The sequence below is a fragment of the Marmota marmota genome, unplaced genomic scaffold, assembly GCF_001458135.2.
Source record: "Marmota marmota marmota unplaced genomic scaffold, marMar, whole genome shotgun sequence".
NCBI classification, from domain to species: domain Eukaryota; kingdom Metazoa; phylum Chordata; class Mammalia; order Rodentia; family Sciuridae; genus Marmota; species Marmota marmota.
The window spans coordinates 126,153-153,355 of record NW_025999949.1 but is presented as its reverse complement, the minus strand read 5'-3'; the positions used below and the strand labels follow the sequence as shown (position 1 = coordinate 153,355).

General features: G+C 34.6%; 2 protein-coding genes across 2 annotated transcripts in view; one reads left to right on the top strand and one right to left on the bottom strand.

Annotated features, from left to right (window-relative positions):
- Positions 1-986: 986 nt before the first annotated feature.
- The window catches only part of Mtdh (metadherin), a 63,272-nt gene continuing 37,055 nt past the window's right edge, over positions 987-27,203 (bottom strand). Inside the window, exons 7-13 of the mRNA XM_048802399.1 lie at positions 25,796-25,885; positions 23,203-23,301; positions 16,827-16,948; positions 9,631-9,738; positions 6,067-6,224; positions 3,668-3,723; positions 987-2,711 (exon numbers count right to left, since the gene is read on the bottom strand). Of these exons, the coding sequence (XP_048658356.1) occupies positions 2,641-2,711; positions 3,668-3,723; positions 6,067-6,224; positions 9,631-9,738; positions 16,827-16,948; positions 23,203-23,301; positions 25,796-25,885 (704 nt within the window). The 3' untranslated portion in view covers positions 987-2,640. The remainder of the gene's footprint in view (positions 2,712-3,667; positions 3,724-6,066; positions 6,225-9,630; positions 9,739-16,826; positions 16,949-23,202; positions 23,302-25,795; positions 25,886-27,203) is intronic.
- On the top strand, positions 11,636-15,655 carry LOC107142746 (ADP-ribosylation factor-like protein 5A). The gene is made up of 2 exons (XM_048801892.1): positions 11,636-12,192; positions 15,543-15,655. Exons 1-2 carry the CDS (start codon positions 11,742-11,744, stop codon positions 15,653-15,655), a joined length of 564 nt encoding a protein of 187 aa, XP_048657849.1. The 5' UTR covers positions 11,636-11,741.

Here is a 27,203-nt window from a genome sequence, read left to right as displayed (position 1 = left end):
ATCTTCTAGGGAATCAGAAACTGAACTTTCAACATCAGTCTCATAGTCTAATACTTTCTCTACCACACTGTGCTTCATCTTCTCATCAACTGCTTTCCCTATGAATATATATTTTTATATATAGCATAAACACAATTGCTGTCACAAAACCCACAAATTATAGTTTTAATTAGTAAAACAAGTATATATATGTTTTTATGAAACATTTATAAATCAAATGTATTAGATCTCCTCTTTCATTATTTCTATTGTATCTTCTTCCATCTTGTTGAAAACGTCTTAGAATTATGTCATAAATAAACCATTTATAATAGGAAGATAATGAACCAACATGCCTAAGCTTACCAAACTTCTTGCTTTCTTTAGTTGTGCCAGTCATCTTGATCTTTGCAACTTCAAAGAAATCTTTGATTTCTCTTTCATACAGTCGGGATAAATAATCCATGTAATTCTTAAAATAAATGTAACATGTACTTCTTATTAATAAAACATACATAACAATTTCTACTTTTCAATCTCCACCCAATCCCTCATGTTTCTTATAAATTTTTTTTTTTTTTTTTTTTTTGTAGTGCTGAGTCTTGAACTCAGGGACTTGTGCATACTAGGCAAGCAACTCTACCACTGAGCTACCTTCCCAGCACTCTCCTCAATCTTTAACACCTGGCAAAGGTGGCTGAATGGGAAGATATTGAACTATTGTTTGACAGTCAAAAGAATTCTAAGATAAAGAAATAGTGAGGTAGAGTTGAGAGAGTTCAATTAAAATTTTAAGCATAGACATTTTGGCACATTCTAAAATTACAGACTCCCTATCAAATTCTCCTTTTGATACCTTTACAAAGTGCTGACAACTTAGGAATTTTCAGCTCTACTTAGGAAATATGTAAGTAAAGCTAACAAAATATAAAGTTATTTGAAGAAATCCATTCCTGGCATTTTACCTAATATTTACCCCCATATTGAAGCAAATAAAAACAATGCTATCCATTTGCTGAATTTATTTAAACAAATCAATTTAGAAATATCATAGAATTAAACAAAACTCTGACATGTAAACATACTGCCATGTTCCTGAAACAGATGTTAACACCTGATGAAAGTTAATAATTGCCTGTTAGGAAAGCTGTCCATTAATAACGCCAGTCTTCAGCAAAACTAAAACCATTCTGTTTCTTTAGCTTTCCTAGACTGACAATGCAATACTATCAAGCCACAATCAAATATAATAGAGACGACATTCGATGGATAGATCAGTACCATTGGTTACAGCTGTTAAACAGTTTCATTCTTGGTGCCACATAAAAACAAGCCAATCACATCAAATAAATCATGGCTTTTTTCTTTATCACAATTTACTAAGTGATGTTAATTATGGTCCTTGTCAAACATGTCTGGTAAAGGCTATTTACAGTGTACATGGCCGAGCATGCACTATTTATAGTTACAAAGATACCTGCCAGTTTATTACAATAGAATTACACAGTGCCTGAAAATGGTGAAACATCTCACACATCATTTAAATCAATACAGTTTCAAGCAGAAAATGTTCCTTATTTGACCACAATTGCAATAATTACATGAAAATTCTTATAAAAACATGAATCCCCTTCAAGAAATTGATGCATATTCTACGCACTACAGGTTAAGGCAGTAAAAAAATGTATTCCTGATAACTGGAGGTCTTGACAATGTCAATTAAAGCTGTCTGACTCTAGTTTTTCATTCTCCATCACATACTCAAAGTTTGTGAATGATTTAATTTTTAAAGTCAAAAAATTATTAGCAAGTAAGAGTTGACACTGGAAAAAAAGTAATTGCTAGGGAAAGGAAAAATTCTAGGTTGGATTTGCTTGAAAGTTTTCAAATCATAAACAAGAGCATTATTTGTTAGTTTGAACCTTAAGTGAATAAAATGAATACATATAGTTTACTTTTTTAATTTAAAATATACTGTACTTTGAACAATTCAAGTAATGTAAGACTATCAAAAATAACTTCATAAGCCATACAAGTGTCAATTGCATTTGCAATGTTTTAATTAAGAACTTTTTAAAAATTGCAACTAAACCATGACAGTTTAGTTAAACAAATGGTAAATGACTTTTTATTTGCACTTGTGATTCCTTTAATACAAATTGCTACCGACAAATATGTAAAGATATGGCAGATTATGCATTTGATCAAAGCACTTTCATATAAGCATAAAACAGATTCAAATGGTATAAGTTCGTGCATAAGATCCAAGGAGTTGCCTACTAACTTAGAGGCAGCCCTCTCTCTAATCAGAATCCATTATTCCTCAGCTGCAGATGAGACAGGGCACAATCTGTTGTAAACAGGGAACTGTTGTAAAACCAGGATAATATTCTTAAATTAAGATCATTCTTGTTCAATTGAAAAGACTTTCCCAAGTGTCTTCCAGCACTGTAGTATATTCTGCTGACCTCTTAATTTCATAAATTAACTCTCCTTTGATTCCATTTTTACGGTGGTTGTGTTCACAGTTTTGTTTTAAAAATTGGTTTAAATTTATTATATAAAACTCTGTACATGTTCACAAATTATTGCATAAACAGCATAATCTTCAAGACAGTGTTTGCAAACACATGTCCAATTCAGGAAAAAAAAAAAAAAAATTCACGTTTCCCGTCTGGCTTTTTTCTTCTTTTTTATTTGCTTGGGAGATTCCCAGTTAGTTTCAGACTTGGCTAAAAGGGAGTGGGGTGGGGTGGGGAATGGAGAGAGAAAAAAAGTTAAGAGTATAATAAGCATTGTTATGTTTCAATAATACAAAAATAGTAGCTAAAAAAAAAAAATGCTTCAAAATTCTCAAGTTAAAAAAAAATTCAAGTTTTATGTTTAGATTTTCAAGTCCTAATTGAATATTTTAAAGTTAGTCTAAATCTGACTCCCTTTTTTCTTTTTAATCCCAATTTATTATTAGATGTGATCATAAGGAAGCTAAAATATTCAACCAGTTTTGACCTAGAGAAAGCATTTTTTTTTTTTTTTTTTGGTACTGGGGATTGAACTNAGCAGAAGCACTGCAACTCATGTCTGCCCTCTAGTGACACGGCCAAATAAACCATGACTTCACATTACTTAGGAATACAGGTTGAGATAAAAATGGAAGGTATAAAATTATAAAATACCTAATGAATCTCAAATAGGAGTGAATAATCCCATTTTCATTATTTTTTTTTTTTTGGTACCGGGGATTGAACTCAGGGGCACTCCACCACTGAGCCATATCCCCAGCCCTATTTTATGTTTTATTTAGAGACAGGGTCTCATTGAGTTTCCCAGCAACTCACTTTTGCTGAGGCTGGCTCATGATTCTCCTGCCTTAGCCTGGGATCACAGGTGAGTGTCACTGCACCCAGCTCATTAACTTTTATGATTTCTATTTCATTATATGATTTCTATTTCATTTCTATATTTCACTTTTTAATATTTTTTAGACATTCAATGGTTCTGCTGACATTCTACCAACTTTGAACTTTTCAAAATTCAAATTTTGAAAAATTTTTTGAAATTTTCAAAGTCTGGAAGTGAAATTAGAATACTAAAGGAGGGCTTGATTTTGTGTGTGTGTGTTTGTTTCTTCTGGAGATTAAACTCAAGCACTTGATTACACTAGGCAAGCATTCTACCACTCAAGTACATCCCAGTGCTTTCAAACTCTCAATCCTTCTGCCGCAGTCTCTTGAGTAGCTGGCACTAGAGGTATGTGTCAGCACCCGCAGCAGGGCCTAAATTCTCCTTACTGAGGCATAACCATTAATGAATGGTCAGGACCAGTTAATACTAAAAAGGCTAGTATTTGAAGTGTCTTGAGGCTGTGAGAAATCAGATTATTTCACTGGCTAGCTCTACCTGCAATCATTATTTTGAATTTCCTATAGAAACAGGGTAAGTAATGTTTCTATTGCCCATCTTCCTCCAGTCTCCATGAGTTCAAGAAGGTCCAACAGGAAAAGAACTTCTTTAGAGAAGTGGCATGAGTAAAGACAACTACTAGTATTCCTTCATTCTATTTCAGGTGTTTGAAGTTACACTGGATTGCTTGGTTTATCTTTGATAATGTTACCTGTATTTATTCCATATGCAAAAGTTTTATTGCATATTTTCAATCATTTTCCCCTCTATCTTACCACTTATTTACAGTAAATCATAGAAGGGTTCAAATATTCTTTACAAGATGGCTTTTGAAAAGGATTTAAATACAATACCAAAATGTCAGCTGGCCCTTTTCCATTTACCATTAAATTTCTACATATACTCAGATTGCATCTGTTTACCAGAAAACACTTATAGGGAATCAAGAACTTCATACCCAAATAGCAAATATTATTAAAGCTCTGTTTTAGTACAAGACTTTTTAAAATTCTTTCTCTTAGCAGTAACTCAATTTGTCAGAAGCTGTTTTACTAAATATGAAAGTTCTCACAAAGACAAGGATGTTTTGACTGCTTTGTTCTCTGAGGTATCTCAACACTTCAAACATATAGTTGGTCCTCAGTAAAATTTCTGAATGGGCAAATAAAAGAACCAGGCAGGGGCTGGGGTTGTGGCTCAGCAGTAGAGCACTCGTCTAGCACATGCAAGGCCCTGGGTTCGATCCTCAGCACCACATAAGACAGCATTCAAAACTTTTTACCATGGGACTGGGGTTGTAGGTCAATGGTAGAGCACTTGCCTAGCATATGTGAGGTACTGGGTTCGATTCTCAGCACCACATAAAAAAATAAAGGTATTGTGTTCATCTACAACTAAAAAAATTAAAAAATTTGTTACCAAATTTTGGAAGATTGAACCAATGATTTTATGTGTAAACTCTGGGGATAATACAACCAGGCACATTTTTCTCTAAACCATCTATCCCTTATGTGCCTAGATATCCAGTAAAAGAAAAGTATATAGTACCCACCCCCATCTTTATCTGTGGGAGATATGTTCTAAGACCCTCAGTGGATGCTTGAAAACTGAGGTAGTACCAAACCTAATATACTATGCTTTTCCTATTCACTCTTCCTGTAGATCTTAGCAATCTTGAAATCCAATTTTTTCTTCCCTTATTAAGTCAAGAACTTTCTCTTTTCTTGTAAAGAAGCACTTTATATGGGCTGGAGTTGTAGCTCAGCGGTAGAGTGCTCGTCTCGCACGTGTGGGACCTTGGGTTCGATCCTCGGCGCCACATAGAAAAAATAAATGAGTGAAAAAAAGGTATTGGGTCCAACTACAACTATAAAAAAAATAAAATATCTTAATTAATTAATTAATTTATTTTTTACATTTGAATCAGATGGGATATAATTTCTCATTTTTCTGTGTATAGGTTGCAGGATTACATTGGTCATGCAGTCACATGCAGTCTTATCTTTGGCACATTCAATTCGCCAGCATCACTTCTCTTGTGCTTTGGGACCATTATTATTATTTTTAAAAAAAATTTTTTTAGTTGTAGATAGACACAATACCTTTATTTTAATCATTTATTTTTTATGTGGTGCTGAGGATTGAACCCAGGCAAGAGCGAGGCAAGTGCTCTACCAATGAGCTACAACTGTAGCCCCATGGAGCCATTATTAAGTAAAATAAAAGTAAAGGTTATTTAAACTGCACTGTGATATTAAGACAGTTAAACTGATAACTGAGAGGGCTATTACGTGATTAATGAGCAGGTAACATATATGGCATTAATTAGCTGAACAAAGGGATGACTCATGTCCAGGAAGGGCAAGAAATAATGCAATTTCAACATACCACTCAGAATGACAAGTACTTTAAAATATATGAGTTATTTATTTCTGAAAAATTCCACTTAATATTTTCAGACTACATGTCATCATAGAAACCAAAACTGGATGAACGGGAACTGCTGTGTAGTGGCTCCAATTTTATTACTGTAGCTATGGGCAAATTATTCAACTTCTCTATCAACATTTATATGATAGGTCTTACCTTCTCTTTGTTTTCTGGACTAGTTTGTGTTTAAAGTACTTACCGCAGTGCTTCAGCAAAATTTTAATGATACAATTCTTGAGTCAGTAAAACTACTACTATTCCTTAAAAATTACCTGGCTATTTTTGATGAGTACTTCAACTGGATCACTAGTGCTTGTGGTCTTCAAGGAAAATGCTTTTTCTTGTTTTGGAGGGGCTTTAGAGGTATTCACTGGAAGCTCTTCTCTAATCTCTTTTTCTAATTCTTCTGTGTCCTTCAGAGAAAAGTAGTTTGTATATTAGATAATAAAAATCATTCATTCGTTACTAATTAAAATTTATTTTGCTTGTTGTCCTTAAGATGCCACAAGAAAATAATTTCATTTCACAGAAGTTGTCCAAATGACTTTTAGAACATATATTGATCACTTTTGATTTTTCCAGGGAGTTATATCAATTGTGAATGGAAAAAAAAAGACATAATGCTGTACATGGTCATGCATGCCTGAAATCCCAGCTCCCAGGGAGGCTGATGGAGAAGGATTACAAGTTTGAGCAACATAGCAAGACCTTGTTTCAAAATTAAAAATAAAGGGTTGTGGATGTAGCTTAAACGTAAAATACTCCTAGGGTTAATCCGTAGTACAAGAAAAAATAAACAAACAAACAAAAAAAACCCACAAAATTTTTCATTGAATGACTTTTTCAAGGAACAAAATATTCATGCAATCATACATGTATACTGGTAATGTCCTCATCATTCCACCATCTTTCCCACCCCTGAATTAATATATTATTCTTTAGCTAACACATACATGTAAATGGTGGTGGTTCTTTTATCTTTTTTATTTTTATTTTACTTTTTAAACATGTTTATTTATTTTTTTAGGTGTAGATGGACACAACACAATGCCTTTATTTTTATGTGGTGCTGAGGATCGAACCCGGGTCCCGCCTGTGCTAGGCGAGCGCTCTACCACTGAGCCACAATCCCAGCCCCAGTTTTTATCTTTTTTTTAAACATGCAAATTTGTTTAGGATAGTAGTAGGTTTAGATAGTAATCCAACACTGTGATGTGAATTTAAGCTTAGCAGGTAACTTTATAAGCATGCATCAGAAGACAATGATTTATTTCTATCCTAAATTGAACTTCAATAGTGAAAGACTCCACCAACCACATACCAACAATTGAAAATAATTAACCAAAAAAGAAAAATTCCAAAATGTAGTAATCTTTTATGAATAGGATACTATGTGGTATGTACTCTGTGTAGGACTTTATGGATATATCATTTTTTATTTTTTGGTACCGGGAATCAAACCCAGGACACTAAACTACTGAGCCACATACCTAGCACATTTTTATATTTTATTTTCAGATAGGTTCTTGCTAAGTTGCATAGATCCTCGCTAAATTGCTGAGACTGGCTTAGAACTTTTTTTGCAATCATCTGATCATCTTGCCTCAGCCCCCTGAGGCTGATTACAGGAGTGTGCCACTGTGCCCAGTTGATATTTCATTTGTTAAAAATATTTATTTATTTTTTTTAGTTACAGGTGGACACAGTATCTTTATTTTACTTTCAGGGGTGCTGAGGATTGAACCCAGTGTCTTACGCATGCTAGGTGAGCGCTCTACCTCTGAGCCACAACCTATCCCTGATATTTCATTTAATTCTTAAAATATCCTAGGCAAGTAAGTAACTTTTGCAAAGCGAAAAACCAAACAAAAACAAAGTAAATGGCAGAATGGGTACCCGGACACAGATCTGATTCTAAACCCAGAATACTTTACTCACTATATTTTAAATTCTTATTTATTTATTTTTATTTCTTACTTAAATTCTTTTTTTTGTGGTGTTGTGGATTGAAGGCAGAGCCTGGTGCATATGAGGCAAGCACTGTATCCACTGAGCTATAGCCCCAGCCCCTACTTGCTATATTTTAAAAAAACAGATCAAATAATTCTAAAAATGGTGTATTCCTTATCCAAACTGCTTGGAACCAGAAGTGTTTCTGATTTCAGAATTTTTGGATTTTGGAATTTATATAGACAACAGTGGTCAAAAGTACCAAAGAAAACTTGAACACATTAATGATGTTTGCCATACATTGAGCTTTTGAAAGACATGTATCTATTCTACAAAATTTCTTCCAAAAGGAACTCAACAAATCCACAATCCCCCCCCTCACCAAAAAAAATGTATTAGTAAAAGCCATAAATAGAAACAGAATGGGCCTGGGGTTGTTGCTCAGAATACTCAGCGGTAGAGCACTCACCTAGCACGTGCAAGGCCCTGGGTTCGATCATCAGCACCACATAAAAATAAATAAATAAAGGTATTGTGTTCAACTACAACTAAAAAAAAAAAAAAAATTAAAAAAAAAAAAAAAAGAAAGAAACAGAAAACTTAGAAAAAAAAAACTAGCACTGGGTTTGATCCCCAGTACCACATTAAAAAACTAAATAAAGAAATAAAAATAAAATCACAAGTTGTGATATAATGAAATAATGCTTTCAAAAATAAATCCATGTGTACTTCTAACAATCTGATGTTTGAAATTAAAATAATTTTAAAACAATTTTTTGGGTACTGGGGATTAAACCCAGGAATGCCCTACCACTGAGCTACATCATTACTTTATTTTGAGAAAGGGTATCCATAAATTGCCTAGTCTGGCCTTGAACTTGAGATCCTCTTGCTTTCCAAGTAGGCTGGGATTTCAAGTGTGGGCTATCATGCTCAGCTGAAATAACATCTTTGATTTTATCTTTATTTTAATCTAATTTTTTTCCCAGATAGGAGAAAAGAAATGTAGGACTGATGCAAAACAACAACAACAAAACAAAAAAACAACTTTCTAATGATCAGAAACCAAAAAAACTGAAGGAACACTAAGTGAAATAACCAGGAAACTCAGTAAAGTAGAAGATTCCAGTTATGCACATGGATTTTCTAATTGTGGTAAATATTAACCTTCTAGTTACTCAAAGGCAATTTTTTTTTTTTTTTTTGATACTGGGGATTTAACCAGCCAGAACGTTAACCACTGAGCTAGTCCCCAGTCCTTTTTATTATGAGACATGGTCTTCTTGTTAAGATGTTTATGGCCTCACTAAGTTGCTGAGGCTGGCTTTGAACTTGCAATCTTCCTGTCTCAATCTCCCAAGCTGCTGGGATTACAGGGGTTCAAAAGTCAAGCTCAAAGTGAATTTTTGTGTGTACAGAATAATGTACTTCCTTTTCCATTTTATCATTTTATAATAAAAAATGCATTTGAGTAATCTGGAATTTTTATTTTTAGGTTTAGTGACCCTCGTAATGAGTTTTTAGGGCAATAAAATTTTTATTACAATATAAGGTATTAAAGTCTGTGATTTTTCAAATGCCTTTCAAGTAACTATCTGATATTTTGTCATTTATTTCTACCTATTTTTAGCATCTTTTTTTTTTTAGAGAGAATTTTTTAATATTTATTTTTTTAGTTTTCGGTGGACATAACATATTTATTTTCTTTTTATGTGGTGCTGAGGATCGAACCCAGCGCCACGCGCATGCCAGGCGACCGCACTACCACTTGAGCCACATCCCCAGCCCTATTTTTTAGTATCTTAACACCATCTTTTCACATTTTAAGCAACAGGTGTGTAAAGAATACATATTATTTTGGTAATTTACCTGTGCAAGAGAGTTATCTTCACCTTGCTTCTTCTTTTTCTTTTTTTTCTTTTTAGATTTTCCAGTTGGAAGAGCTCCCTCTCCCTTTTCTTTATCATCATCTGAAACCTGATATTAAAAGCAAAAATATTAAGTGAACCAATAGGTTAAATTTCCATTATACAGTAAATTATTACAAAATAATTTCATTCATTAGGTTCAGCCTTTATCCCCCCAAATCTAAATAAGAATTAATAATGAGTGAAAAAACTGACCAAGAAATTACATATTTAAAAAAGTAACGAAGTACACAGAATTCATTCTCCTTTTTGCCATGTCTTTCATTCCTTGTTACAAAAAAATTAGAGAGCTGTATAAACCTTCATGCTTTCTTTCTTTCTTTATTTGGTGTAGATGGACACAACACAATGCCTTTATTTTTATGTGGTGCTGATGATTGAACTCGGGTCCCACCCATGCTAGGTGAGCACTCTACCGCTGAGCCACAATCCCAGCCCAACTTTCATGTTTTAACAACTTACTTGATAGGTAAATCAAACAGAATTTTGGAGTAAAAATGCAGAGTCACACACATTATTTGCAAAACCACACAATAGTTCCAATAAACTAGGATCTAGGCTAAATGAAGAACAAAGTAAATCGGTAGAAAGAAAAAACAACAAAGTAAAACAGTAGTAAAGAAAAACCAATTCAAAGAGAAAATATGCAAAATTATGAATAGATAATTCATCAAAGAATAATAAAGAAGCACACGAAAAAATGTTCAACATTAGTTAAAAGGAGATGTAAATTAAAACCACATTTTGGGGCTGGGGATGTGGCTCAAGCGGTAGCGCGCTCGCCTGGCATGCGTGCGGCCCGGGTTCGATCCTCAGCACCACATACAAAACAAAGATGTTGTGTCCGCCAATAACTAAAAAATAAATATTAAAATTCTCTGTCTCTCTCTCTCTCCCCCTCTTAAAAAAAAAAATAAATAAAATAAAACCACATTTTGATAGTCAGCCATCAGAATGGCCAAAATAAAAAATAGTGGCAACTGCAAATACTGGTGAGGATGCAGAAAAACAAGATCACACAAACACAGTCCATGGGAATGTAAAGTGATACAGCCATCACAGACAACAGTTGGAAAGTTTCTTAACATAATAATAAATATGTATCTACAAAACACCAGTGATTACACTCCTGGTTATTCATCCCAGAGAAATGAAAACTTATATTCACACAAAAACCCTTGAACTGTGTGTTTAGCAGCTTTAGTCATAACACCCTGAAAATGCTTTTCAGTAAGAGGATGGCTAAATTAACCGAGGTATGTTCAGATCACGGCTTATCACTCAGCAGTAAAATGGTACAAATTGCTGATACATACAACAAACTGGATGAATCTCCAGAGAATTCTGCTGGGTGGAAAATATGAACAGACAAACAAGAAATCCAAAATTCAATACCAAAAGGCCACATACTATATAATTCCATTAATATAACATTTTTTGTTTGTTTTTTGGGTATTAGGGACTGAACTCAGGGGCACTTGACCATTGAGCCACAACCCCAACTCTATTTTGTATTTTATTTAGAGACGGAGTCTCACTGAATTGCTTAGCCCCTCAATTTTGCTGAGGCTGGCTTTGAACTTGGGATCCTCTTGCCTCAGCCTCCTGCATGCGCCGCTGCTCCTGCCTTGTTTGTTTTTCTTAAAATGGGTTTTCATTATGTTGACCAGGCTGGCCTTGAACTTCTGGACTCAAGCAGTCATCCTGCATCAGTTAGAATAGCTGGGATACAGGCATGTGGCACCACACCAGGGTAATTTAAGATTCTTGAAATGACAAAATTATAGAGATGGAGAAAGGACTATGGGGGAAAAGGATCAGAAGAGAAGTGAGGGGGGCTATATATAAGGTTAATATGAGGAACCCTAACATGGTGGTGGAAGAAAATGTTCTGTATCTTGACTGTATTAATGTCAATATCCTGGTTACAATGCTGTACTACAGTGTTTATAAAGATGTTACTGCTGGAGACTGTTCAATCACCAGGAGCACAAAGTTATCATTGTTGGATTGGATAATGCAGGAAAAACTACCATCCTTTACCAATTTTCTATGAATGAAGTTGTACATACATCCCCTACAATAGGAAGTAATGTAGAAGAGATAGTGATTAATAATACACGTTTCCTAATGTGGGATATTGGTGGCCAAGAATCTCTTCGTTCTTCCTGGAATACTTATTATACTAACACGGAGTTTGTAATAGTAGTTGTGGACAGTACAGACAGAGAGAGGATTTCTGTAACTAGAGAAGAACTCTACAAAATGTTAGCACGTGAGGACCTAAGAAAAGCTGGATTACTGATTTTTGCTAATAAACAAGACGTTAAAGAATGCATGAGTGTAGCAGAAATCTCCCAGTTTTTGAAGCTAACTTCTATTAAAGATCATCAGTGGCATATCCAGGCATGCTGTGCTCTTACTGGCGAGGGATTATGCCAAGGACTTGAATGGATGNAAAAAAAAAAAAAAGATGTTACTGCTGATGAAAACTGGGTAAAGGGTACAGAAGACTGCTCAGCATCATTATTTGTTCTTCTGTTTTTTTTTTTTAATTTTTAAAACTTTTTTTTAACTTGTTTATAGACCTTTATTTATTAATTTATACATGGTGCTGAGAATCAAACCCAGTGCCTCACACATGCCAGGCAAGTACACTACCGCTGAGCCCCAGCCCCAGACTTCTTTTGTGTTTTTCTTTAAAAATACTTTAAAAAAATGTTATGACTCTATACAAATGCATGTGACTCTATGTCTCAAAAATAAAAGGCTTAATTAGAAAAATTAAATTCGGGAAAAAATGTCATTGAAAAGAACATTCTGCATGCCAAAATATCTATTGAATCAGAATTGCTAAATTAGCATTGACATGTACCACAGAGGTGAACTTTCCATGGAAAATGTTTCTTGCTTATTCTCACAGATGACAACCTAGGTTTCTATATTATCCTTATAGCAAGAGATGATCTGGGTAACTGCAATTTTTCTGCTCAACATCATAGTCACTAGTATGATTTTGGTGATGTCATAAACCACCAAACAGCTTTTAGAAATTACTAACAGATGGAAAAACAAAGTAACAAAGATGACTAACCAATTTTTAGTTCAAGTTAATTGCCAATTGTGAGGAAACTTCTATAGAGGTTATAACACAGAAAGCATTTCATAAGCTTGAAAGGATTAAAACACCACTGCACACGCCTATGATCTCAGCAACTCAGGAGCCTAAGGCAGGAGGATACCAAGTTTGAGGCCAGCCTGGATAACTCTTCCTAAGGGCTGGAGGTATATATAGTTCAGTAGCAATGCTTTCCTGGGTTCATCCCCAGTACTGCAAAAAAAAAAAAACCTAACAACAAAAAAACCCTCACACGAATCCATGCATACTATGAAGGATATTCAGGTCACAAGAACTGTCTTCAGTTTGTTTCTCAGACCATTATAATCAATTTCTTTCTTTCTTTCTTTTTAAACTATTTTTTAGTTGTAGATGGACACAATATATTTATTTATTTTTATGTGGTGCTGAGGATCAAACCCAGTGCCTCACAAGTGCAAGACAAGTGCTCTACAATAGAGCTACAGTCCCAGCCCTATCTATGATCCATTTCTTACAAATATGAAATGTAAGTTCCCTAAGACAAAAGGCTTGTTTTATTAATGAGAAGGCCAAAATCAACTCTGTATCATCTTTTAACCCATAACAGAGTTGACTTTACAAATAAAAAAATTTTTTTTTTCTTTTTTTAGTTATAGTTAGACACAATACCTTTATTTTATTTATTTTTATGTGGTGCTGAGGATCAAACCCAGTGCCTTGCATGTGCTAGGCAAGTGCTCTACCACTAAGTCACAACCCCAGTCCCCACTTTACAAATTTTTGACTGTAAAAAGAAGAGAGGCTGGGGTTGTAAATCAGTGGTAGAGTGCTTGCCTAGCACATGTGAGGCGCTGGGTTCGATCCTTAGCACCACATAAAACTAAATTAAGGTATTGTGTCCAACCACACACAACTAAAAAATAAATGTTAAAAAAAAAAAGAAGAGAAAAGAAAAAAAGATGACGGGCCAGGCGCGGTAGCACATGCCTATAAACCCAGAGGTTCGGGAGGCTGAGACGAGAAGATCATGAGTTCAAAGCCAGCCTGAGCAACAGTGAGGTGCTAAGCAACTTAGTGAGACCTTGTCTCTGAATAAAATACAAAATAGGGCTGGGGATGTGGTTAAGTGATTTGAGTGTCCCTGAAGTCTATCTGGTACCCCCCCCAAAAAAAAACAAGAGGATGCTGGACATGGTGGTATATACCTGTAATCCCAGATATTTGGGAGGCTGAGGCAGGAGGATCACAAGTTTGAGGCTGGCCTAGGCAACTTAGCAAGACCCTGTCTCAAAATTTAAAAATATCTTTAAAAATTTATATGAATTTTATTTAAATCTACATCTAAAAGGGGTAGGGATGTAGCTCAGTGGTAGAACTTTCCCAGTTTGCACAATGGCTTGGGTTCAATCCCTGATAGCATAACATTATGATAAATCTTAAAATCTTTTACAACTCTGGCTGATCCTGTTCTCACTTTGGTAACAATGATTTCAACTTCTTGTGTGTCCATCCAATCGATTTGTTTTTTTAAGTTGTAGATGGACATAATAAAGTTATTTTATTTATTTATTTTTATGTGATGCTGAGGATTGAATCCAGTACTTCACACATGCTAGGCAAGCACTCTACCACTGAGTGACAACCCCAGCCCCATCCAAACAATTTTTCTATAAATTATGTGTATTCACACATAAAAATTTTACATAAGTGGTATTACTGTATCTTTCAGTAATTTGCATATTATTCAGTATGTTTTTTTTTTTTTGATGGGGGGTACTAGGGATTGAACTCAGGGCACTCAACCACTGAGCTGCATCCCTAGCCCTATTTTTGAATTTTATTTAGAGAAAGGATCTCACTGAGTTGCTTAATGCCTCGCTTCTACTGAGGCTGGCTTTGAACTCATGAGCCTCCTGCCTCAGTGTCCCAAACCATTGGGATTACAGGCATGCGCCACTGTGCCTGGCTTCAGTATGTCTTTGAGACTATGTTCATACTGCTATTAATGTAACTTTAAAAAAGAAATTCTTTTTTGTTTTAATTGTTTTAGTTGGACACAATACCTTTATTTTTTATTTTTATGTGGTGCTAAGGATAGAACCCAGTGCCCTGCATGTGCTAGGCGAGTGCTGTACCGCTGAACCACAACCTCAGCCCCTAGTGTTGCTTTAATCTATTTATTTTAAATTTCTCTTTAATATGCCATTGGATGAACATACTAATTTTATTTACCCACTCTCCAATGAGGGGCTTTTAGATGGCATCCTGTTTGCTTAGAAACATAAAGACAATCTATAAATAGATTCAGGAAAAGAACTGTTATGATGTGTGATAAAGTCACTACTCATTGATTTTGCCAAATTCTAGTGATTAAGTACAGGGAAGTCCAGTTGGAGAAATACAGACTTTTGGTTATATACTCACTAAACATTCAACAAATACTGGAATGATTTCTGTGTGGAAAGGTAGTGTACAAGGAAGCTTTTGCAGACCTAGTCTAAATCTCATTTTTTTCCACCTCATATTTCATATTGCTTACTAATTTTACATGTATTATAACTTGCCAACTCCTACCTACCATTAGTACCTCTCTCTTTCTCTGGTCACTGAAGCTGAGTGGTAGTATACCTTATTAAAAGCCAATCCATTCACTTGTGCCCATGGCTTCCCCATCCCCTACTGCCTCTTCTAGATACTATTCTATTAGCCAAATATGATCTTTTATCTATGTTTAAGTTTTTACTTTATTCCAGATTCTTTCTCTTTTGTCTACAAAGCAGGAGGAGTTGGCAAACTACAAATTAATCCCAACACCAGCTTGACAAAGTTCACTTCCATATTTTATGGACGCTTACGGCATAGTTGAATGGCTGCAAAAGATCATATGGTTTCTTTTATAAAAAGTCTGCCCAACTTGCACTAAAGCTTTTTCTTATCATTAAAATACAAACAACCCTCTCCCCCACTACAAAATCCTGATACCACTATTACTGTCATCTACTACCTCTCTCCTCCATTCCGTTCCAAATTTATTTTTTAATTTTTGGGGTAGTAGGAATGAAACCCAAGGATGCTTAACCACTGAACCACATTCTTAGCTCCCTTTTGTATTTTATTAGAGACAGGGTCTCACTGAATTGCTCAGGGCCTCAATAAATTGCTGAAGCTGGTACTGAACTCATGATCCTCCTGCCTCAGGCTCTGGAGCCACTGGGATTACAGGTGTGCACAACTGTGTTGGGCTCCACACCTATTTTAAAAAAATTGTTAGTACTACTTTCTATCCTTTAATCACTTCATATTCTAAAATATGGCTTCTATTTCAAGATTTATTTTCTCTTTTTTTTGGGGGGGAGATCGTGGGACTGAATCCAGGGTCTCATGCATGCTAAATACCACTGCATTACACTCTAATCTACTATTCCAAGATTTGTAATGATGTTGCTCTAAATTACCAGGAAGGAAATCCAGTCATTTTTAAGTTCTAATGTTACCTGCTACTTGCTATTTCTGATGTTATCACTGTCTCTCTCTCTCTCTTTTTTATTTTTGGTACTGGAGATTAGCGTGTTTAACCACTGAGCCACATCTCCCAATCCCTTTTTTATTTTTTTGGTACCAGGGATTAAACTCAGGGGCACTCAACCACTAAGCCACATCCCTAGCTCTATTTTGTATTTTATTTAAAGACAGGGTCTCACTGAGTTGCTTGGCATCTTATTTTTTCACTGAGACTGGCTTTGAACTTGCGATCCTCCTGCCTCAGCCTCCGAGGCGCTGGAATTATATATAGGTGTGCATCACTGTGCCTGGCCCAAATCTTTTTATTTTGAGACAGCGCTTTACTAATTTGCTAAGGCTGGCTTTGAACCTGTGATCCTCCTGTCTCAGCCTCTTGATTCATGGGATTATAGGCATATACTAACATACCCAGCACTGCCTCCTTAATACTTTCAACTGCCTGAGCCTCTGTAACCCAGAACGCTCTACCCTTAGTCTCTTTCATTAACAAACACCCACTTATCCCTTATACTCACCTTTTGATCATCAGGAATTGGTTCCTGGGACTTCAGAAGTGAAGCTCTTTCATCTACCCAGTTCCCCCACTCTTCTGCTGGTGCATTCCAATCAGAACTGGGATCAGCAGAAGACAGACCATCTAAAATTAACAGTGTAAATTAGCTATCATTTCTGCCATAAACTAAAATGAAAAAACTAAAAATTCCTTATGTTGAACTAAACTGTAATTTTAAATTATTGTTCTTCTTTTTCCTCAAGCACATTTTAAGAGCTAGAAAAAATAGTAGCATAATGGCAACAAACTTTATCCAAATTTTGCTAGGTATATGGTTAAGTGGTATTTCTAAAAGTACAGAAAACTTATTAACCATTTAATTTTATCCTCCTTACTTCCTTTATCAGTCTCCTGAATTTGTACTTCCTCCTATCTTTACCTCAATCTAGGATTTGGTTGGATTTTTTTTGCTCTGATAATCATATTTTTTAACTGATTTATTTTCTATGGTACAGAATTAACTTTTAACACCAGTATCAAAATTATACTCCCCCCCATTCTTGTATACCTTTCAAAACGACGTTCTCCAAATCACCAAGTTATGTACTTCTCTCTTTTTTTGGTACTGGGGATTGAACTCAGGGGCACTCGACCACTGAGCCACATCTCCAGTCCTATTTTGTATTTTATTTAGAGACAGAGTCTCACTGAGTTACTTAGCGCCTCACCATTGCTGTGTCTGGCTTTGAACTTGCGATTCTCTTGCCTCAGTCTCCCGAGCCGCTGGGATTACAGGCATGCGCCACCATGCCCAGCCTTCTTCTCTTTTAATACTTGGTAATCTGTGTACTTTATAGATTCTTCAATGCTTCCTAACCTGATGATTCACATAGATGTTTGAGCCACTTTCAGGGCTTTAATCATCCTAGTCTCGCAAGTTATTTTTATTCTAGATTTCTAAATTCTTTTCTTTCACTCTAGGTGGCACCAAATTTTTGCTGTGTGTGTGTGTGTGTGTGTGTGTGTGTGTGTGTGTGTGTGTTGGGAACGACTGGGAACTGAACCCAGGGTCTACAACAGAGCTACACCCATAACTCTTTCATTTTGAGAGATGGTTTTGGTTTTGCTAAGTTGCCCAGACCTACATTGAACTCAAGATCCTTCTTGTCTCATACTCCTGAGTAGTTGGGACTACAGGTATGTGCTACTGCGTACAGCTGAATTTTTACTATATTTATTTTGCAGTGCTGGTGATTGATCCCAGGAACGCCTGCATTCTAGACAAGGGCTCTACCACTGAATTACAGCCCAGGGCTGAATTTTACTTTCTTTAGGAAGTTCACTGGCTTATTGAGAATGGGGAAACCATTCTTTGATTTTTCCCTGAAACTAAGCAGGTCTCAAAGATAAATTTTTCCTCCTTTCTCTGCACATCATTATATTCTCATATACATTCCTGTAATATGTACTTACAGTCAGGTTTTAAGATAGAATAATAGACTTTAATTACAAATGGTCAATAAGTTGTCCTAACATTGCTTAAATTTAAAAAATTCAAGCCTTTCCCACTTCTTTTTATCAAGTACTAATTTCTTTCATATGCACTTGGGTCTGTTCCTGAAATTTCTATTTCACTGACCTATTCCTAGGATACGGCCATATATAACTTTGTAATACATTTTAGCATCTGGAAGGACAAATGTGCTTATGTTACTTTTATTATTATTTTACTATTCTTATTTTTCTAGATGAATTCTATTAAATATTTTGTTGAAAAACAGATATGCTTTGAAAGACCATATAATAATCTGAGAAAGTGCTCACAGAAAAACAAAAAAAGATAGACAAAACTGCTCAATATGATCCCAAAATTTGTGTGAGGAAGAGGCAGAAGAAAAACACAATAATAAATATGTATTAATAGTGGAATTACATCTAATTCAACTCTCATTAAGCACTTACTATGTACCATAATTGGAAGTTCGAGAGACACAAAAATGAGTGAGAGAGAAATCCCTGTCCACATGTAGGTCACAGTCTGTCTATTCAGGGATGGAGCATAACAGACAAATGCAAGCATAACAGACAATTAAGAACAGAGCAATAGATCCATTAGGGGGCTATGGAAACAGAGAAGGGAAGCAAATCCCATATAGGATAGGAAGAGACAGAGATTCAAGCAAAATTTATAGTCTAGTGGAGGAAAAACATAAAAAAGTGTGAAATGTAGACAAAAAAGGAAGTTTCTTCCTATATTTCTAAATTCATTAACATAAGGGGTATTCTAGAGTCAGTATTACATAGTATTAACATAGAGGTTAAGAACCTGAGTTTTCTTTTTTCTTTTCACCTTTTTTAGTTGTAGTTGGACACAATACCTTTACTTTATTTATTTATTTATTTTTATGTGGTGCTGAGGATCAAACCCAGGGCCTCGCACAAGCCAGGCGAGTGCTCTGTCACTGAGCCACAACCCCAGCTCAAGAACGTGGGTCTTATAGTCAAGCAGATCTACATTTGAATACTTTTTTTTACCACTTAATAACAATATGATTTTGTTCAAGTTTTTTAATCATAATGGGCTATAAATCAATTTTAAGGAGTACTGATAGGATTATATAAGATACATGTAAGGCAGTTCACAGCAATGCAGTAAGTGCTCAATAAATGGTAGCTATTGTTTTTATTATCACCAATGACATTAAAGCCATTTCTAAGCTATCAGTATATATAACTAAGACTTGATGTCTCACAATCCTAATATCTTAGTAAAATATACTTGATGTGTCTTTTTTGGGGGGAAAGGGGTACTGGGGATTGAACCCAGGGTGTTTTACCACTGAGCTACACTCCCAGCCCTTTTTATTTTTTAAAATTTTGAGATAGGGTCTTGCTGAGTTCTTGAGGCTATCCTCAAACTTGACAATCCTCCTGCCTCAGCCTCCCAAGTTGCTGGAATTACAAGTATGCACCACCACATCTGGCAATATCTTAAATGTAGAACAATTTTTATAAGCATAACGGGATCTAGTAGATGTCAAGAACTAATTGCCCATCTTACCCAAGCATTCATTAACCATAGTGTTCAGAGATTCAGAGCTGCCAATGGATTTACTTGAACCAAACAATTAAACTTCATAGATAAGAAACCCAGCTTCAGAAAATTGTTGTCTATTAGCCTTACCTCTAAGACTGATTGCCAGAAAAGAAATAATCAAGTATAAAAAAGTTTAAAAAGTTGAATGAATCATATACTAACATATGACCTACTTTCTTGATAAATATTGTAGGGGGCGTGGGGGTGAGGGATAAACATCTATTATAGTACTTAGGGAAAAGTTTTTTTTTTTTTTTGTACTAGGGGGCACTCAACCACTGAGCCACATCCACAGCCCTGTTTTGTATTTTATTTAGAGACAGAGGCTCACTGAGTTGCTTAGTGCTTCACAATTGCTGAGGGTGACTTTGTTTGGATAACAACTGTAGCAGGTAGACATGAAGTCTGGGTAACAACTGTAGCCCATGGAATGACTTCCATATAAGATTATTAACAGAAACATAACATAATCCCAGATTGTTTTTTCTTTACTGGGATCAAATAAAACTACTTTAAAACAATAGCTCAATCACCTAAACCTAAAAATTATTACCAGGAAACTTGGTAATAATTTTTATTATTCCTGGGCCTAATGAGCTAATAAACTTTTTGGACATAGTTCCCTTGAAAATGATTGATAGAAATTATTCTATTTCTCATCTCAAAATTCTTCCAGTAGTCTTCCAATATCTTTTAAAAGAGACATGTTAGTATTTTTTTTTCCCTAAAAGGAAAAAGGAATTTGTTTATCCATTTAATTTGTTTGTAGACTAATACCTTAGTTATCTCTTTGCCAGTTTCTATTTGGTTGCCAGCTATTTTTGCCAGAACTTAATTCAACATTAACTTTAACAACTTTAGTAAAACAATTATGAAAACAATTTGAAAGACATTCTCCAGTGTTTTAACAGAAATATTGATTAATCCCCATAAGTGAACTACTAATTTTATCACCAGAATATCAACAGGAACAGCAGCACTAATTGAATACTGACTATGTATGAAGTAATATTCTAAGTGCTTTATAAGTACTAATCTATTTAACCCCCAACAACACTGCAGGGGAGGAATGACTATCTTGACAGATGAGGAAACCAGGGCATTTTAGAATGATCATGCAACCTGTCTAAGAGCAAAGGCAAGAAACCCAAGATTCGAACCTAGGTAGTATGTTTCCAAACCTTAACCACCTCAACATGATATAGCTAATTCATTTACTCCTGGGCTTTGTGTCACCAAAACAAAATCCTAAAAAACATTTGCTTTGTGGATTGTGGATTAATCTCAAATTACTAAATCACATTGTATAAATTCTGAAATATCAAATCCACTGGGCATCAAAAAAACAACAACAAAAACAAAAACAAAAAAAACCCCCAAAAAACACCACACTAAAGATACTGACACAAAAAAATAAAATTCAGAGAAAATGAGGTTAAAGAAAAATTTTGGATTTAAAAGACTACTACAAACTTGAAGAACGCCATCTTCCTCAAGTACAAAATTGCTGTGATACATGTTTTTAAAAATCTTTCATTTTAGCAGCCAATTACGTTTTTTTCATATTTGAAGACTCCTAATAGAGATAAGATAAAAGTGAAGCTAGTCTGCAGCAGGGAAGCCTGGAACCCTGTTTGCTCAATTTTCCTCAGTGTCAACCTCAGCACCTCAAGATGGCTTACTGCCAATTTCCTATAGTCACTCCTTAATTCTGTTCTGCAAATAGCTGAAAATTCTTCCTAAAGCACAGATACGACTATTTTTCCCCAAAACAAGTGCTTTCACATTCTTATAATATCTTAAAATCAGATGAGACTTTATTTGCTCCATTTTATAGCTTAATTAACCTAGATTCCAAGATAAGTCATTGTACTATATTACATTTATCTTAGAAATTAAACAAAAGTGGCTAGGCAATCAACTTTTTAAAAAAATATATAATTGCTTCAATACCAGAAAAAGTGATTACTATGAGATACTATATTTTAAAGTCAGGACTAAAATTCAGCTCTACCATTTAAACTAGTACTCCAACCCCCAGTTCCCTAATTTTCATAGGCAAATCAAGTCGTTTCAAAATATGGCCCTCCCTTGTCTACTTTTTCAACTTCTTCTGCCCTAATCTGTAATTGTGCTTCAAACTACTGTGTTGCAAACTTACTTCTCTGATTACTGTCATCTCCAAGACTATCAAGTTTGCATACTACCCTCTGCCATTTAACTAGCTAGCTGTCCTGGTAAAAGTTAGATAACTTTTCTTTGCCTCAGTTTCTTCAACCAGAAAGTGGAGGGGGAAAGAATCTTTCTTTATAGAATTGTTAAAAGTATTAAATAAGTTAATAAGACTTAGACTAGTGCTTGGTACATAGTTCAGTGTTTTCTTTTATCATCATTATCAACACTACTAAAATACCTATGTATACCATACTATAATAGGTACTGAGTATATAAAAGTATATAAAACCCTCCTTCAGAGGGTTTCAACCCTACTTGGAAAAAAAACAAAACATAAAATATATATTTTTTTAACATGCCAAAGAAAATATAAAATCCCACAGGGTAGAATATAATTGCTTACCCCCCCCCCCAAAAAAAAAGTAAAAAGGAAAGATATAAAAATTCAGAAAAATGAGTCAAGTTCTGCAATTTGGGGTTATGAAGCAAAAATAATATCAGATACTTTTATTTTTAAATGAAAATGGTATGGGCTTTCTGAGCATGAAGACTGTATCTTCTTTCCCTTCTAATTTTTATCCTCTTTGTTGTTTTTTTGAGAAAGGATTTCACTGTTACCCAGGCTGGCCCTAAACTTGTCTCATCCTGCTTTAGCCTCCTGGAATAGGTGGAATTAAAGGTATATGGCACTACACCTGGTTTCTCCCCATCTTTTAAAAATGATTTTTACCTTTAGCCTTCCCTATGTTCCTACTGGAAATTATGCTAAGAAAGTGGTTTTCTACCAGCACAAAAATTCAAAGCCATTTCTGTATATTCTATTCCCTCTTATAACTAGAAGAAACAGAAAATTTATTTAAAACAAAAATTCTAAACTAGAAGTACTATTAAGCAACTACAAAAAAACTTTAAATACTGCCTCAATCATTATGAAAACTCAGTTTTTTAACTACATGCATTCAATAAGCAGCTTTCAAGTAATACATTTGATATTGAACTATATTAATATGACCTTTAAAGATGAGAAGATTTAAATTAAATAATAAAGCATGAATTCAGGGTGCTATAAAGAAAATTCTAACAAAACAAAACAAAACAAAAACTGATAATTTTTAAAAGGACATACTTAACCCAGACCATTCATCATCGATATAGGGTTGATTACGGCTAACATCCCACTGATAATCAGAAGTGGTAGACTGAGAAATTGGCTCAGCAGTAGACCCTTAAATGAAAAACGAATGCAATAAAATTAAAAATGGAATTTCCTAATGATGTTTCATAACAATAGTTCTATTTTGCACATGGAGACTTTACTTTTTTGTTTCTCCTAAAAGGAAAAATTCAGACATTAGAAAAAGAGTTAAATTAAAAGAAAAAGTAGTATTGAGGGTATTGTAATTAAACATGATAATCATTAAATCTAATTTAATTGATCAGACACACTTTCCCTATAATTCTAATCCATTAGATTTCATTTTTTTGTAATAGATCCTTCCAACTAGTTACCTACAAATTTCAAGAACCCAAAGAAAGTTGTTTTATTTTTCTTCTTAATGAAAAGCAATAAAACTCAAAGAAAATCTCTGGTTATTGATGATTTTGGCCCTAGATGTTTCAGGGTTTACTATATCCTTAGAACCCTGAAAAGCAGAACTAGAAAACGTCTTGAGTTACCTACAACTTTCTGGCCAAAAGAAAGTTAAAAGAAATAGATGATCTAGAAAGGTGAGACAGAGAAAGGCCAAAGAGACAAGAGGATTGTTGAAGGTTTGGAGAGTTAAGTTTAGGTGCCTTTAAAAGAACAGAATATTTTAAATTTTGTCTTGTTCTTCTGTTTTTGTTTTATGGGGAGTGGGGAAGGAATAGGTGGGATGACAGTACCATGTCACAGAGTACTTTTGGAACTCAATGAGAGTGCTGTGGTAGTCTAACATTTAGAACTTAACACAAAATTGTACATCTAATTTTGGGGGCATGTAAGTTTACAGATGCCAGGTCAAATTCCTTATTCTACGGCTACGAATTCATTTTGTAATGTTAACAGTGGTTCTACACCATGTATATAAGCATGTATGTAGATACAAATAGATTCACTTTAGATTCAGAGCCAGTATCACAAAGAAATGGTTAAAAAGGAGAGATTTCTAATAGTATAAAAGACTATACAATCATTTCCTCCCCTCAGAGTCCTAATTTATAACTTTTCACTTGGTTACAGATAATCTTACTAGCATTCCACTAACATGACAACTGCTTGATACATACTCAAAATAGTTATATTTTTATAACTATTTATAAATTTAACTCTAAGTAACCATAGTATATATTTAGCACATTGGATACTAAGAAGCACTACTGTAATCCTGGTGCTTTTACTTTAAGAGCTCATGCTTCTTTCTCCAACCATGTAGTATAAATGATTTGATTTCCCTCATCAAATGAGGGAAACAATTAACTTGCACCTAAAGATCTATAAGGTGGTCTATGAGATCAAGGTTTGGCAGTTTGAGACCCATGGGCCAATTCATCCATCTTATTTTCACAAGGTCCATGAGTCAAAAATACTTTTTATATTTTTACATGGTTGGAAAAAACATACATAAAGAATATTATTTTGGAACCAGACACAATTATTTGTTTATGTATTGTTTCTGGCGGCTTTACTGTTACCATGGCAGACTTAAGTAGCTGCAACAAAAAACAAACAAACAAACAAAAACTATAGCTCATAAAGCCTAAAATATTTGCTATTTATTCCATTATATAAAAAGTTTGCTGACCCTTATTCTAGGCTACTGATTCTAGACATTGTGGAACTACACAATTAGTAAACTGGGTCCATGAATTCTGATGTGTATCGAGCACTGCAAAGAGTGTCTCCCACATTTATGTAATATTTGTTTAAAAAAATTTTTTTAAATTATATCTTAGTTGTTGATGTAGCCTATATATAAATATATATAAATATATATATAGTGCTGAGGATCGAACTCAGTGCTTCACACATGCCAGGCAAGTGCTCTGCCACTGAGCCACAATCCCAGCTCCTGTTTTTTAAAAATTTTAATTGATACATTATACTTATACATAATAATGGGCTTTGTTACATATTTGTACATTCACATAATTTAGCCAATATGTAATATCTGTTAAATGTGTGTGGCTTCTAGGTGATCACTAAAAGGCATATCCACTTAAGTTATGATCAATCAATAGTTTTTTAAATAGTATACATTCTAAAACGATACTCAAAGTAAAATTATTACGAGGGGGTCTGCATAATCTGAAAGGTTTCCCTACCCATTCAAGATAAAGAAAAGGGAACAGAAACAAAACAAAACAAAAAAGCCAATATGCAACCACAAGTATAGTAGAAATAGACTAGAAACTGAAAATCATGACCGTAACCTAAAGGAAGGCCTTCCATGAGTATTTGTCTGTGCACTAACACATTGTCAGTGCTGTCTGGCCACAGAATCTTCCTTATTCCCCTGCAGAAAGGAGCTAAGCCACTAGCACATAAAAGGATTTAGGTTTTTTCTCTCCCCAACCCCACACCCTTTTAAAGATCTCTGACATTCTATTTATCTATTTTTTTTAATGTTGATAGCATTATGTTGATGCTGATTATTTTTTTAAATAACAAGTGCTAAAATTTATTTAAACAGAATTTGTTGTTGTTGTTGTTAACTAAATGAAAGACTGTTTTCACATACCAGAAACAGCAGAGTTAAGTGTGAGAGATGCAAAAGAAGCAGAATTCTGTTCAGAGGTATTCATTCCCCTATCCACACTAGACCAAGCAGCTGTTAAAATAAAGAACGTCACTTGGAACCTTCAATTTGCAAAGAAACTTGAAAGATATGTACAGATTTAAAACTATGATAACAATATTTAAAGATAACTGTAGAAATCACAACCAATAATACAGCAATAGCTACTATTTACATCTGTCTATGGCTGAGTCCCATTCCACCAGCCATTTCTAATCCTTCTGGTAAACTCTCTAGGCAGTTAAATAATTTGCTGACAGTTAGAAAACAACTGAGCTATGACTGGAACTTAATTTCCAAAGCTTATGCTCTTTCCATTATATCGAATTATTTTATTATCTATCATAATTAAGCAACTACCTGGGTCACATACAGAACTTGGTATATGATATTCATTATAATCAATCCTCACAAGTATAACATGAGGTCCCATATAGGTGAAATAACTAATCTAATGTACATAAAAGCTAGAGTGGTTATTTCACACCTAATACATGTGACCAGACAGTCCCATGTTACTATACCATGCTATCTAATCAATATTTTAAAGACATTTCTTTCTCATACATGGGTATAGTCATGTACCACAAAAATGATACTTTCATCAACTGCAGACCATGTGTTCCCATAAGACAGTATCACCTAGTGACATCATAGCCATCTTAATTTAAGTACATGTTATGATGTTCACATGATTATGAAATAATCTAAGAATGCATCTTTTGAATGTGTCCCCATTGTTATGTGATATTTGACCATATTTTAAGGAGCATATATCTCCATGTGATCAGTCACATCTGTCTCCTTTCAGTGACCTACTACAAACCTAATTTAATACAGTTCCTTTTCATTTTCAACAAGTCTGAATCCAACAAGGGAGGAACTCTAATTCACTGCTTTATTTTATCTGTAGCATCTCTAAGGAAGGACTAACATTTAATCTCTGTCCTAATTATAATTAAAACATAAACTGTGTATCAGAAAAGGTCACAGTTCCCAACATTACATCATAAAACCTGACCATTTCTTTTTATTGAATATGAAAGGATGCTTTTAGCACAGAGATTTGTGCTAACGGGTAGGAATTTACAGAATGTCTTCTTCAAACTAATTTTGATATTTCTAGTTTTATGACATGGCAGGGAAGGAGAGGAAAGCAAGCATAAGAACAATACTAGTAAATGATCTATGAGTTTGTTTTGAAAACAGTGGTGGGAAAACTAACAGAAAAAGAAGAAATTTTTCTCCACTTACAAACTAAAAACTTTCTAGTGTCTATTGCTCCCCAGATTAAAAGAAACAAAGTATTAAAATGCCTGCCATAAGAACAATAGGGGGGAAAAAAGTATAT